General features: G+C 40.4%; 1 protein-coding gene across 1 annotated transcript in view; it reads right to left on the minus strand.

Moving 5' to 3' along the window:
- Positions 1-13,964, minus strand: part of LOC127599236 (A disintegrin and metalloproteinase with thrombospondin motifs 7) — a 76,617-nt gene that overhangs the window by 23,173 nt on the left and 39,480 nt on the right. The window contains exons 10-16 of the mRNA XM_052063007.1: positions 12,659-12,751; positions 11,511-11,656; positions 4,207-4,376; positions 3,968-4,101; positions 1,760-1,880; positions 798-1,042; positions 235-376 (exon numbers count right to left, since the gene is read on the minus strand). Of these exons, the coding sequence (XP_051918967.1) occupies positions 235-376; positions 798-1,042; positions 1,760-1,880; positions 3,968-4,101; positions 4,207-4,376; positions 11,511-11,656; positions 12,659-12,751 (1,051 nt within the window). The remainder of the gene's footprint in view (positions 1-234; positions 377-797; positions 1,043-1,759; positions 1,881-3,967; positions 4,102-4,206; positions 4,377-11,510; positions 11,657-12,658; positions 12,752-13,964) is intronic.

The raw sequence follows: 13,964 nt of genomic DNA on the forward strand, positions 1-13,964 counted from the left end.
CACACTTGCAAATGAGATCAAGTCCTCCGTGACGCATACACTTTCCACTGAGATCCAGACCACTGTTATGTATACACTTTCCAGCGAAATGACAACATGCACTCTCCATAGCCTCACTGGTTGCCAAGTTCAGGCACCACCCTCTTGATTCATGGGGGATTTTGATGAAAGCATGTCAAAGAAATGTAAATAAAACACCTGAAAAAAATTCTCGAGCAAAGCATTTTCCCCTACCTGTTCCACAGGTGGCACTACATTCAGTCCATGATCCACACTTCCAGAAGAAAACGGAGGCAGAACCGTTATTATTCTCAGAAATATTTTGACTGATTGTGTACTCATAGCGCACTCCTGGATTGGTCTCTTGAAAGAGGAGCTAGAAGAAAAAGTCAAACAAACATAGTTTTGTGTGAGATGAAAATTGAATCGATAAAGAGAGCAGCATCATTTTATGTGTGACCAAATGCTATTCAAAAAAAATAAAATAAAATAAAGGCAACTGAGGTAGAAAACAACTAAAATATTTGTTTTAAAATGTCATAGAATACTATGACTGATGCATTAGAACCGTGCCATTCTTTAGTCAGTGGGCCCCATTAAATTACCGGTAAGTGTGAAATATTCATTTTAAAATGTATACTGTACTTCTACTTAGAAATGTTGAACATTGAAAAGGATTGAATTTACCTCCGAAATAATAAGAGGATTAAATTAATTGCACAGTTTTGATGCAACTACATTTGTATTGACAGCTATCACAAAAAAACCAAAGCAGTGAATTTTATGATCAATCCTACCTGAATCCACAGTGGTTCCATGGTGGGCCCAGGTGAGGTTAGGTTCTCTCGATGGCCTGTTCGTTCATACGTAAATACAGCCCCAGCTGCCTTGTACTCGCCATTCCATTGAATAGTCCAGCCGCCATTCAGATAATACTTGTTGGGGCCGTCACCTCTGAGCGCTAGGAAATTTCCAGCATCGGCCATCTCCTCAATCCTGATGTCCCATGATCCCTCCGGGATCAGTCCAATGTCCACATAACCTTGATGACAACGCATCTCATCTAAGTGTCGATGCTTGTGTAATCACAGTCATTGCAGACATTGTGAAGCCTCGAGAAGTCGATTTAATTGTTTCATAAACATAAAACAAACCTGAAATGTGTTTTACAAAGTAGGTTACGTACTTAAATGTTGACTTACCAGAAAACTTTAGACAGTTCTGAGCCAGTTGATTTCCCTTTTCAGTGATTGCCCTTTTCAAAGTCACAAACATTTGTGGGATGAGCAGCGTGTGTCTTTTAAAGGTAAATCTTCAACACGCAATGTTTTGCACCACCACGCATAGGTAGTATAACGGTGAGACGAAGCACGAAGTGACGTCATTATGAAAGACAATTCCATATATCCACAGTCTGGGTTGTAGAGAATACATTAAAAATAGCCAATATGCCTTGTTTCTTCCTTGTTATCGATAAAACGTCAATCATTCAATTAGCCAAAGAACATCAAACAAGAACGAAGAGTCCTAAGGTTTTTGGCAATGACAGTGATGATTTTAGTCATTCTGTAAAAGCGCTCTTCCCACAAATGCATGAGAATCATTTCAAAGGGTGATATAAAGAAGGTTTCCAACAGAATCACATTTGTGGCAAGAATCATTGCCAAGTCAGAAACATTCGACACTATTGTCGAGTCTATACAACCTTTTCTATTATGACTGAGCTCAAGTGAAATTGCGACAAGTATGAGAAACATACCCAGTCCTGCACTCTCCTCAAATGTTTTTCTCACAGTTGCGCAGGTGGAGCCGTTACCAAGACACACTCCACATCGATCCTCCACTGCATTTGACTCAATCACGTAGTCGCAGCCGACATCCTGCGGCAGGCAGGCAACAACACAACACAAACAATGGCAGAGAATTGAATGAGATAAGTAAAAGAAACTGAAGACATTCTTCTGACGAGATGGTTGAATAAATTGTTAAATGTGAGTGTAAATGCAAGCTTTGGGTGTACGTTTGGAAGGATAACCACGACTGAAGACACGTGCCCTTTTTCAGAATGATAAAATAAGATAACATACTAGTTGCAATTGGTAGCTGAATCTGAAAGGGATTTTAAAGGTGAATGTGGAAATATTTTTGATAGGAACTGTACAGAATGGGTCATTTTTTTTTGTGGTAATGAATTGGGAACATTTTTTCATTATCCTGCATAACTGTAAGCATTTTTATGGGTATTCTCAAGAAGAACAGGTTAGTCTATCCAGGAAGTACTGTCAAATGGAACATTTCTCGATAAATGAACCCTTTTAGGGACAGCGGTTACAACAATAGACAGCTTATCATGTTATTAGGTGACAGGGTGCAGGGAAGGTTTAAAGCAAATCCCATAGTACTTTCTACTACAAGCATTTCAAAGAATGAAGGTTGGCCAATTGCTGTTCTATTCTTTTGCTTTTAACTGAAAACAAAACCCAAATATGATTTCTGAGAGTTTGGAGTAAAAGTAAAGTTCATTTTTTTTATTAGCTTTGATTGAAATCAAGAGTTTAAATCTGACTGCGTGTCGGATCAATGGTAGTTTATTTGGATTGATCAACACGGGCTGTGCGAGGTACATGCCCAAGGTCAACTCTGACCTGAAGGAGGACAAGCACTATGGACAAAGGATGGATAGATGTCGTTGCTATGAAAGAGAAATTGTGAAAGAATGAGTGTCTCAGACAAATGTCACAAAATGTCATGAAATCTGGAGTCTAATCCAAATCCAAAGAGCATATCAGTAACCGGCATTTTGTCCCAGATAGTCAAGTGGATGTTATCTTGAAAAACGGCTACAGCATTTTGAATAACATGAAATGCAAAATGTCAATTGCATAACACTTGCCCGTAGAGAGAATGTAGCACATTCAGCATTTCACCCAAACACACAAAAGAAATACAGTACTGCAGGGGTGTACACATAGTTTTTAGTGCTACTCCCAGCTACAAATGCAATGTCCAAGTCTAAATGATCCACCTATTTTCTCGATGTATTTATTTAAAAATGTACTGAGAATTCTTTGTACGTCTTATATATATTCGGTCACCTTGCATAATTGCATGAACCCATAGACGTCTATGCAGGGTGTGGCATGCAACAGGCGTATGACAGGCTGCCTTGTATCTCAATTAAGTAACACATTTCCCAATGGATGATAGGTGGCAGTCTAGTTTTATTTGATTTATTTTTAACTCATCCACTATCGTTGACAGGCAGGTACAGTATATCAATAGCATTAAACTGAGCGGGCTGGCAGTGATTGAGTTCATGCCATGAGCGAAAGATACAGTACTTACTTCGCGGGCTACTGGTAGCTCACGATCTACTTAATGGCCACACAACTTCGTTCAGCCCGGAGTCGTTCTGTGCTGCCCTAGTGCATACGTGAGCTCAAAAGCGAATCTACTCTTAGACTTGTTACGCATCTTGAGAGTGAAAAGACTTTTCACCTTTGCGTCCTCGACCATCCAATCACAAAGCAATAGCGTTTGTGGTGTTTTTAGTGTGTTGTTTTGTTTTTTTGACTGATCAAAAGTCTGAAAACCATTTCATTTTTGGCAAAGAAACAAGTAGCTACGGTATGTGTGTTATGTATTCAATTTTAATATGACACATTATATTTAATGTTCATCATTGTTTCTGGGAGGAATTTGGGGGGGTTAATTCTTTTTTTTCAATGCATTTCTGCAATGGCGCGGGTTGACTGCAGAGTAAATTTGCAAGTTCTTGAAAGAGAAAGACTGTTCCATCTTCTGATGAAATCGGTCATTGAGTATTGTTTGTTTTTTTCTTCAAACTTAGTGATCGCTGTTCAACTCCAAAAACCTCTATCGTGTAACGTTTAACATCCATGTGTATACCAGTGAATTAATTTTGACAAATGAAATCAGATGTTTACGTTGAGATATATACCCCTACCTTACAGATGCCATTGATGCACATGTCTCGGCTTTTGTTGCCTTCAAAGCACGGGGTGCCATCAGTGACGGCATCGAGCATCTTTTCAGAGAAGTGTTCATTCAGTGGACGGCAGTGGAGTTCACAAGGACTGACTAAAGTGGAACATGGACACGCTTATGTTATACAAGGCATGACAATACATGGAACATTGGGCCAAAACATCACTTTATCAACTTGAATGAAAATCGGCTGCTCACCTCTGCTTATGACTGAGACCCACTTATAGAATTTGCCCTTGTAGAGTGCACTGTTGAAGTGACTGCACTGGATATCTCTAAAAGTGGGCACGTTGTTTGGACACGGTGTTGTGTTACAGATGCGATACCGCCGTCTTTCTCCCAGGCAGTACTTCCCTCTGTTCCTGGGGCTGAAGCACATGTTAGGGTTAGAGCAGTTGATAATGTTGAAGTAGACTGAGTGGCATGAGGCATGAAGGAACAGTTAGAAACAATGATCTAAAACTCCATAAGATAAACTAACTATCGTGATCCAGGTGAGGGAAATTCATTTGTGGTCAGACAAAACACTCAAAAAACACTTGGTCACAGAAGACATGGTAAATAGGCTCAGTGGCAGGAGGCAATAAAACAAAAACAAGGAGACAAAGGCAACAATGAAAACGGTCATTTTTCATAAAAAAGAAAAAAAGCGATTGATTTAAAAAGAGTGATGTGTTGAGCAGCCTGATTAGTAGGAAGGAATTAGAAACTTAGAGAATCATTTCTTTTCTTCATCAGGGGCACAAAATAACGCTGGGCAAAATTTGTGGCGGTACGGGTGGCATTTTCAGCAAATGGGTACCCAAGTCTCGCTGCGTGACGCCACTTGTCTTGGAGCACCCTTAGACAATGCTGTTCAGGCAGCTTTTGTCTTTCACTGGCAACCCATTGAACCAGATGATAAAATTAACAATTGAAAGGTTTTCAATGAAGAAAGGAAATTGCATGAAATGCAATACATTTATCATTTGTTGATCTTGCTTCATGACTGCATGTGTGTTCCAGTCAAACCGAGTCAAATACACTGCCATGTTGGTTGAAAAATTCAACAAGCTCAACTTCACTGTCAATAATGTTTGCTTTTGGTGCTTTGATGTATCTAAATCAGGGGTGTCAAACTCATTTTTGTCACAGGCCACATTATAATGACAGTTTCCCTTGCAGGGCCCTTGTGACGAAACTTTATGAAGAAGTCAAGAATAATGTTTATATTCAATTATTGTTTCATAAACGGCAACGAGGGGTTTGGGCAAAGGACTATGGTGACATTATGTCACCGATTTATCACAGATGAAAACTTGAAACTTTGGTCCAGATTTTAGCAAGTTGGGATCTTTGATTTGCTTTCGGGGGCCACTACAATTGATGTGGCGGGCCACATCTGGCCCCCGGGCCTTGAGTTTGATGCATGATCTAAATGATTGACAAGCTCCTTGTTTTATGAAATAATATTTTGAGAGAGTAAGCTATCTTCTCATGAACCAAAGCTAGAAAAAATGACCACAATCTTTGTCTGGCCCTTGACGTAGAGACAGGAGAGCAGTATCAAAATAGAAGACAACGTACCGATACGCCTTCCTGCAATGTTCTACAGCTATCTGTGTACTTTGGAAAGGTACTTTGGTAACAGGGCACACACAACTCTTAGTGTCAACATGTACACGAAAGCCTGACAAACATCCATTTAACCCAACCTGCTGGATTCTGTCAGAAAAGAAAAAAACATCTTAAAGCAACACACAAAATATAAGGGTGGTCAGCCGGTGAACCCAGAGAAAACACACACAAGCACGGGGAGAACAAGCAAACTCGAGATGGGATTCACACACCAAACATCAGCTCTGTGAAAAAGATGTGTTAACCACTGCTGCCTGGTGCCGCTGATTTTAATATCAAATCTTTGGAAAGCTCTGGGACAAATTGACAGTCTGATGCAGCAATTGCATCAGAAAGTATTTTTTTATGAAAGTGTACTCACAGTGGGTCCGGTCTGTTTTACCTTTGATGGTGCACCTAGTTAATTCACCACTTAACAGTAATTTAAAATGTTTTTTTAAAATTGTTTTTAATTTATATATTTTTAATACATATCTATACTGTATATAGAAGGTAATTTAGGGAAATTGTCATGGTCACTTGAATAGTTTTCAAGTCACAACAAGAACAAAAACAACTGACTAATATGAACTACATACATTTCTTGGTCAAGTAAGTTTTCTTGTTAAAGACCATTGCATTGCATTGTATGGCCTATTTTCATAAAGTGTACTTCACTTGAACTGTCTGACTTAAAATGTGCCATCACCCATTGCCTGGTGACAAATTAAACTATGTCCATCAGCGACAGTAATCGAGCTGGTGACAAGTTTGAATTGAACAACTCCTTACAGCTTCTCTCCTCACTTCAGAGCAGTCAAACTATCACGTATGCATTTTCAAAAAGTTCTTTATCCATACTCATTTTAGGGCCATATTGGCCACATTAAAGACTGGGAGACTGTGAGGATAAATTTACAAAACATTAAAACATGAGATTTGCATCAATAAATGGGTGTGGGATCTTTATAATATTGTTGTGATCAATCAGTACAAATGATAAATGACAACGAGGTAGAGAAATTAATTAAGGGCTCGGAAATACCACATGGCACACATGTCCTGGCATACACTGTAACATGGTAGCCAGGAAGATCTAATCGATGTCATCACGTATGTGATCAAAGGATTTATTTGAATGGGATTTGGCAACTGATTTGGCAACTGAAAGAGTAATTCACTTTTTTCCCTCACAATAAATCATTTGCCTGCTGCCCTCTGTCTTTAGTTCCTTTGATTACAGACTTTTGACCGAGCACTGAACCCCTGTTCGTTGCAGGGGATACCTTCAAGAAAATGCCTAATCTAGAGACCATGTGGAAAAAAAAATCACATCCCTCATATACTTTTAAACCAGAGACGATTGCTCTAAACTGCAAGGGAAGCTCAGCTTCCTCTGAAATGTCAAAAGGTAAGTGATCAAATTATATGTGTGTACGTACAATTGTACGGACATGTCATTGACTAAATATGTGGTACAACGCGCTCAATTTTAATTCCGAATCAGCTTCTTATTACTGGTTACGATGCGACTCTCTTCTGATTCATTCCCGCAGCTTCGCTGTGCTTTAAACTGTGTGGACGCCGAGCGTCGACTGCGCGGACGCTGTGCGTTGAGAAAGTTCAGTGTCAGTTGTCCCAATGCATTGAAACGAGACGAGTCATTGGATAAATGCAGGTTTTGTCCCACCCATTGGACGCTCAGCGTCTCTGGGAATCTATGTACAGTGGGCGTTTATAGGCTGGCCCAGAAACTCAGCTTCTTGCATGATGACTGTATGATCTGTCTGAGGCTGAATCTCTTTTTGATTGACAGCGAAATGAGCCAATCACCGATCTTTTGGTGAAGGCAACCTTCTCATTTTCTTTAAAAGGAACGGAGAGTAGAATTCACCTACAAATAAACATACACATTTTATGATGCAGGCCGAAATTGAGCTTCCCCTCCTTGACAGACCAGCATCCGCCACTGTTTTAAACAAACAAAACATATTTGAACACACAAACAATGGCAGGCCTAAATGTATAGAAGATACTGTATGTATTGTAGTATAGGTGTATTTGATAGCTGCAACTTTACTTTCCCATTTACAAGGCAAGTGAGTATACAGAACTATAAAAAAAACCTTGCAGTTGAGTGGTTGATGAGAGGGCGGCCCGGTGATAAAGCGGTGAGCGTGTTGACACCTCACAGTGCAAAGGTACGTGGTTCATTTCCAGCTCCTGTGTGGGGTTTGCATGTTCTTCCAGGGCCTGCGTGGGTTTTCCCCGGTTACTCCGATTTCCTCCCACATTCCAAAAAAAATGCATGGCAGGCTGATTGAATACTCTAAATTGTCCCTAGGTGTGAGCGTGGATGGTTGTTCGTCTCTGTGTGCCCTGCAATTGGCTGGCAACCGGTGCAGGGTGTCCCCCCCCTATCGGGGAGCCTATCCCCGAAGACGGCTGGGATAGGCTCCAGCACCACCCGCGACCCTTGTGAGGATAAGCGGATCGAAAAATAGATGGATGGAGGATTGATGAGATAGACATGCATAACGTGTGTCATGAAATATCTTCTTCTTAATTTGTTTCCTTTCAGTCAATGAAAGGAGTATCATCATCATTCAAGTAGTGAATTTCGAAGTACATGTGATGCTCATTCGAAAATGGTGGGCTTTTAATACAGATTCGAAAGAATATGTCTGTGTAGATTCGGAGTCATTGAGGTGATCGTGTTAAGCCTGTTAAGATGCAGAACAGCCTTAGCTCATTCTATTCAACCTCAGTCTACTGGCTCCCAAACTTTAGTTTTCGATGACTCAATCACTCATCAGAATCAGAATCAGAATCAGAATCATCAGAATCAGAATCATCTTTATTGGCCAAGTATGTAGAACACAAAAGGAATTTGTCTCCGGTATAACACGCTGCACTAGTATCATCGTAAACAACAAAATCATTGAACCATTTTAGAGTATACCAGTAGTTTTGTAATACCATCTTGTGGTGCAAGAAGAGTGACTATGTCAGTGACTGTTTAAGGAGTTAATGGCTAGAGGGAAGAAGCTGTTTAAGTGTCTACTGGATTTGGTACGCATAGATCTGTAGCGTCTGCCTGAGGGGAGTGGCTGAAAAAGGTGGTGGGCAGGGTGCGGGGGATCCAGGAGGATTTTCCGTGCCCTTGTCTTGATTCTTGCAGTGTGCAAGTCCTCAAGAGTGGGTAGGGCGATGCCAACGATTTTTTCTGCCGTCCTAACTGTCCGTTGAAGTCATCACATTAATCTTAAAAGAACAGCCACGGTAATGTGTGGGCCAGAGCATCCGAAATCAAATCTAGTCTTAGGGAGCTGGTGCGTAACAAGCCAAGACATCTGCTCCAATGACACTAGAATGAGGCAATCAGATATAACAAAGAAGAAGATAGCTAGAACGAGAACCTTGATGTGAACATCAACACGCATTGTTCTACCTTTGCCAAGAGTCGAAAATGTTCACCCTTCAATGCGAAATGACCTTAAGAGGTTTACAGATGAAACCTACACACGTAAACAACATATAGGAAGCTTGGACACAAATGGCATGCGACTAAACTTGAAGCCTTCCATCAGACATTGTGTGATAGCTTGGCTAAATACAAAGAAGCTCTTGTCTGAGCTAAAGATCATTAATTCTCCAGAATAATCAACGCTAAATACTTGTTTTATAGCAATGCTAACGCAACACCATCCGACCTGCAGTAGTTCCCCAAATTCAGCTCACAATTTTACTGTTTTACTCTGAAGATTCATCTTACTAGGGAAGACATTAGCGACATCATGCCTAAACCCCAGTTGAATGCTGCAATTACTGATATGAATTGGTATTTGTCGCACAACACTTTGTCATTTAAAAAAAGAATCCTTTGAAAGCCTTCCACAATTGGCTAATGCAGTAAAACAGCTGACGACTTTAAGACGGACCACCTTAAATGTTACGAATTTATCTTGCCTATGGTGATTTTTAAGAGCAAGACTGTGCAGAAAGAAACGTTTCCAGCTGGAGTGTTCATTAAGCTTTTTTTTTTTTTCACTGAATAATTTTTCCAAAATCAGACACTAGGCTACTAATATTTTATGTACAGTGATCGGTTTCATTTATCTGGAGTCAAAACTAATGCATACATAAAACAAATAATTGTTTTGTTTAAAAAAAAGTTTTGTCAATGCTTTTCGCACAATGATAGAAACTCACTGCCACGTCCACAGAGAGTTGGGCGATCCTCCCGAGAGACATCCAAGAGAGGAATGACACCACCTGTAATGGCAGGTTCTCACACTTCTTTTTCGCATACCTCATTTTCGCTGTGACATATGCCCAATCACAATTGGTCACGGATGGAGCTGGTTCTTTTCTTCCCCCTATCTCTTCCTCCAAGTCCAAGGCACAAAAGCAGCCCCAGTCAATTAAAGTGTTTTTTTCCCCCTCTAACAGGAATTTAAGTGGAATCGTCACGTAACTTAAACGATTCCTCAGAATTGAATAGAACTACTGAGAACCATGTTCCAATGAAATAATGTGTTATCAATTGCCAGCGCGAGTCAGAATATTGTTGTACAGGTACACAGTCGGTAGGTGACACCTGTGTTAAAAAATATCCATCACTCATCCATCCATATATTTTCTGAGCCACTTATCCTCACCACCACCATTCATATTCACATATTTTTTAATTTGACATGGTTTATTTTATGCCTCTTTCAAACAATAATCTCCCTATCCAAATTTTGAAGATATTGTCATTGATGTCAAAGAATTGTCCCTTCTTCTTGAATGCAAATGAGCTTCTCACTGCAGCACCAAAAATGAATAAATAAATAATCATCCAGCGGCGCAATGATGGGCAAGGCAGCTGTTCAAAGGTTGCTTATTTTCTCCAACATGGAGGCTATCGGATTCCTCACTATACTGCACCGCACTGTATGAACCACTTTGCTGAGTTTGCATCTCAGCATTCTGGCCTTGGTGTGAACCAGCTTTTGTATTAAGAAGAAAACATCTTTGGGAGTTTCTTAAACAAACCGGCCACGTCGGGGACAACTACATTCGGCCTCACATTTCTATCTTCAGGCTCAGGTGTCTCCTGGTGGATTGAACAAAGGCCCAGCTAGCCTACCCACTGTTAGTAAGAACTGACAGAAATCAGGGAAGGTCTTGTTGAATCCGACAGGACAAGAAAGGCCATTATAAACCTTTTGAAAGAATGTGAAACATCTTCATTGCACTGAATGTAATAAGGATTTTTTTTGTCTGTTATACATGGAAGTCAACCAAAATATTCTCTTTACAATATGTTATATGCGTCTTTACTTGTCTAAACACAGATTTTTAATTGCTATTGCGTTTGTGGAAAAAGAGTTAAGCAGTAAAATCCACCCATTTTTGGCTAAATCAGGGGGTGGCCATTTTGTTACTTGCTGTCGACTGAAAATGACATCACAGTTACTCAGGGCTCAAGTCACGACCAATCAGGGCTCACCTTCAGAAAACGGGTGAACCGTGAATGGTTGTTAACGGATTATGAATCAGATTGCCATGTTTAGACGAGTGGTGCTGGACATCAACCCCAAAATATTATTGTAAAGAACATTTTGGGGTTGATGTCCCCTTTCAAAGCACGACTCTTGCATTGGATCTAATTACAGTGTGCTGTGTACCAAATGACTAATGTGAGTATATGTGAAAGACAATTGTAAATAGCACTGCGATTTATCCATTTTGTGTTTATATTGCACTTAATTGAACGGTGTTTGTTGTTTTTTTTTCTTCTTTCTTCTTTCTACCTACATTCTTGCTGCTGGAGGCTGTACATTTCCCCAGTGTGGGACAAATAAAGGATATCTTATATCTTATATACACTTGAGTAAAAAGTAGTTAAAAAAACTTACACTGGGTCATCACAGTCCCGCTGTGCACTCTCAACTCCTGCCCCACACGATCTTGAACAGGCCGACCATTCACTCCACGTACCCCAGGCCCCGTTGACACTGTCTGGGTAATGCCCAGCTGCGATACACTGGCCACTGAAACACCACTGGCAAGAAAACAGCACAGTTCAGAATACCGAATGAATTAACACTTCATGTTCTTGGCTGATTGGAGGTTAGTTAATGTGTTAAACCCTAAAACTCTCATGACTTGCTATCAGTTTCTTTTTGAACAAATTATTGTATTGTCGGCACTATAAGATGCTTTGGATTATAAAGAGCACCCTTGAACACCAGCGAGGTAAGCTTAAAACATTTTAAAGTGCTTCAAGCTTTCTTGATATTTCTTAACAATAATTTTGGACTACACTGTTGGTTTTAGGCCACAAAACAATTGAACGAATAGTCGGCTCAACTGACCCATTCCCTGATGAGTACACAATTGTTCAATTAAGAGGGAGTTGATGGGAAAAAATGCTTATATGTTAAAAGTAGTTCTACTTTTAACATATAAGCATTTCTTTTTCAATGTTTTCAATTACATTGAGAAAAATGTAATTTTTCTCTAAGATTTCAACTAAAATGAAAAAAAAAAAAAACGTTACTTAACCTGTAATTCATTTGGTAAAAACTTGAAGGAGAAACCAGGGTTACCATAGTTTCTGATTTTTCATTTTAGTTAGTTTTTATTTCATTTATACTTTTTTTGTACATTAAGTCAGTTTAAATTAAATTGTTGCTTGGTAGTTTTTGCATTAAAAAGAAAATATTTTCATGTTTATTTTATTTAGTTAACGACAATGTTTTTCCATCCATCCATTTATTTTTCGATCCACTTTATCCTCACAAGGATAGCCGGGGGGCTGGAACCTATCCCAGCTGTCTTTGGGCAGTCGGTGGAGGAAACCCTGAACCGGTTGCCAGCCAATCACAGGGCGCAAAATGTTTTTCCACTTTTAGTTTTAGTGATATTGTTTGCATTGGTTAACTACAATAATCTTGCACACAATCTTGTTTGCGTTGGTGGGCCACATTGATGGATGTGGCACACCTTCATTTTGACGCCTCCAGTTTGAAGAACATCATCACTGATGAAACAAGAGACCCACCTTATCTTGGCCACAAGTGGTTCCATCCACAGCACCGTCGAGCTTGGAGTGGCATGTTGCTCCCACAGTACACCACAGCGTGCTGCACACATTCTTAAAAAAAGAAGACAAAAGCATTTGTTTTACCTTTCAAATATCCTGTTCTGTGCTCATTATTTTAGTTCACACAGTAGCAGTAAAGATGCATGGCACCTGTCGAAGCAACTGCCCCCCCCCCCCCCCCACACACACACACAACATTTTCTTGACTGTGTGTGGCAGGGCAAAGTGCCCGCAAGACACTGGTGCAAAGTTGAGGGCCTAAGACACACAAATCCAACCTTGGATTTTCCACTACAGTAAATAAAGAATGAAAAGGAGAAATGTGTGTGACACAGATATAATTGGTTTTGACAAGTGATAACGCAAAAGGTCAAATGTGCTGTTTATCTGCGAGGTTTGCTCACTCAGAGCTCCATTCATTTTGTCGTGACATTTCTGCCGAATGCGTGCGGGTCAATTTGTCTTTTGGCCAACACAGTATATGCATTCATTCATTCATCTTCCGTACCGCTTGATCCTCACTAGGGTCGCCGGGGGTGCTGGAGCCCATCCCAGCCGTCTCCGGGCAGTAGGCGGGGGACACCCTGAATCGGTTGCCAGCCAATCGCAGACAGTATATGCAGTGATGTAAAAATATTCATCTGGGAAACTTAAAAAAACCCAACATTTTACTTCTAATCCAATTAATTTACACCTTCTGTGCTAAAATGATTGTGTTGATGACCTGAGACAGTCAAATCTTAACTTTCCAGATTCTAAGAACAGGGACTGAACACTGAATCCAACACCCTTTTGATTAGAAATGTACACTGGGGTGCACGTCAGCGGTGCGAGGGAAGGAAGTGCGCTTGGTTTAAATCCAGATGGTTCAACTTCAGCCGCTCCACACAAAACTGTTTCGTCCTAATCAGCTGTGCCAAAATTAACAGCGAGACCTCTGGTGAGAACAGATGACCCGATGACAAGTGGGCTGGCGACGTTTGCATTTCGCAGACAAAAAGTTGTGAAGTGGTTACTTCAAGAATGTTGATGTGGCACAAAATCCTGTTATGGCTTTTCGTCAAGTCTTACCAAAATTGCTTTAGTTACTCGAGTTTGTACTGCCTCCTGTGAAAGAAGTCGCTGCACTTAGACCAGGGGTCTCCAACTCCGGGCCTAGAGGGCTACTGTCCTGCCTGTTGTCCGGCTCTCCCAGGTGTAACATATCTGATTTAGACGATTGGCTCATCAGCCAGCTCTGAAGCAGCATTGGAACGATCCTGAT

Source organism: Hippocampus zosterae, chromosome 4 (assembly GCF_025434085.1).
Source record: "Hippocampus zosterae strain Florida chromosome 4, ASM2543408v3, whole genome shotgun sequence".
NCBI classification, from domain to species: Eukaryota; Metazoa; Chordata; class Actinopteri; order Syngnathiformes; family Syngnathidae; genus Hippocampus; species Hippocampus zosterae.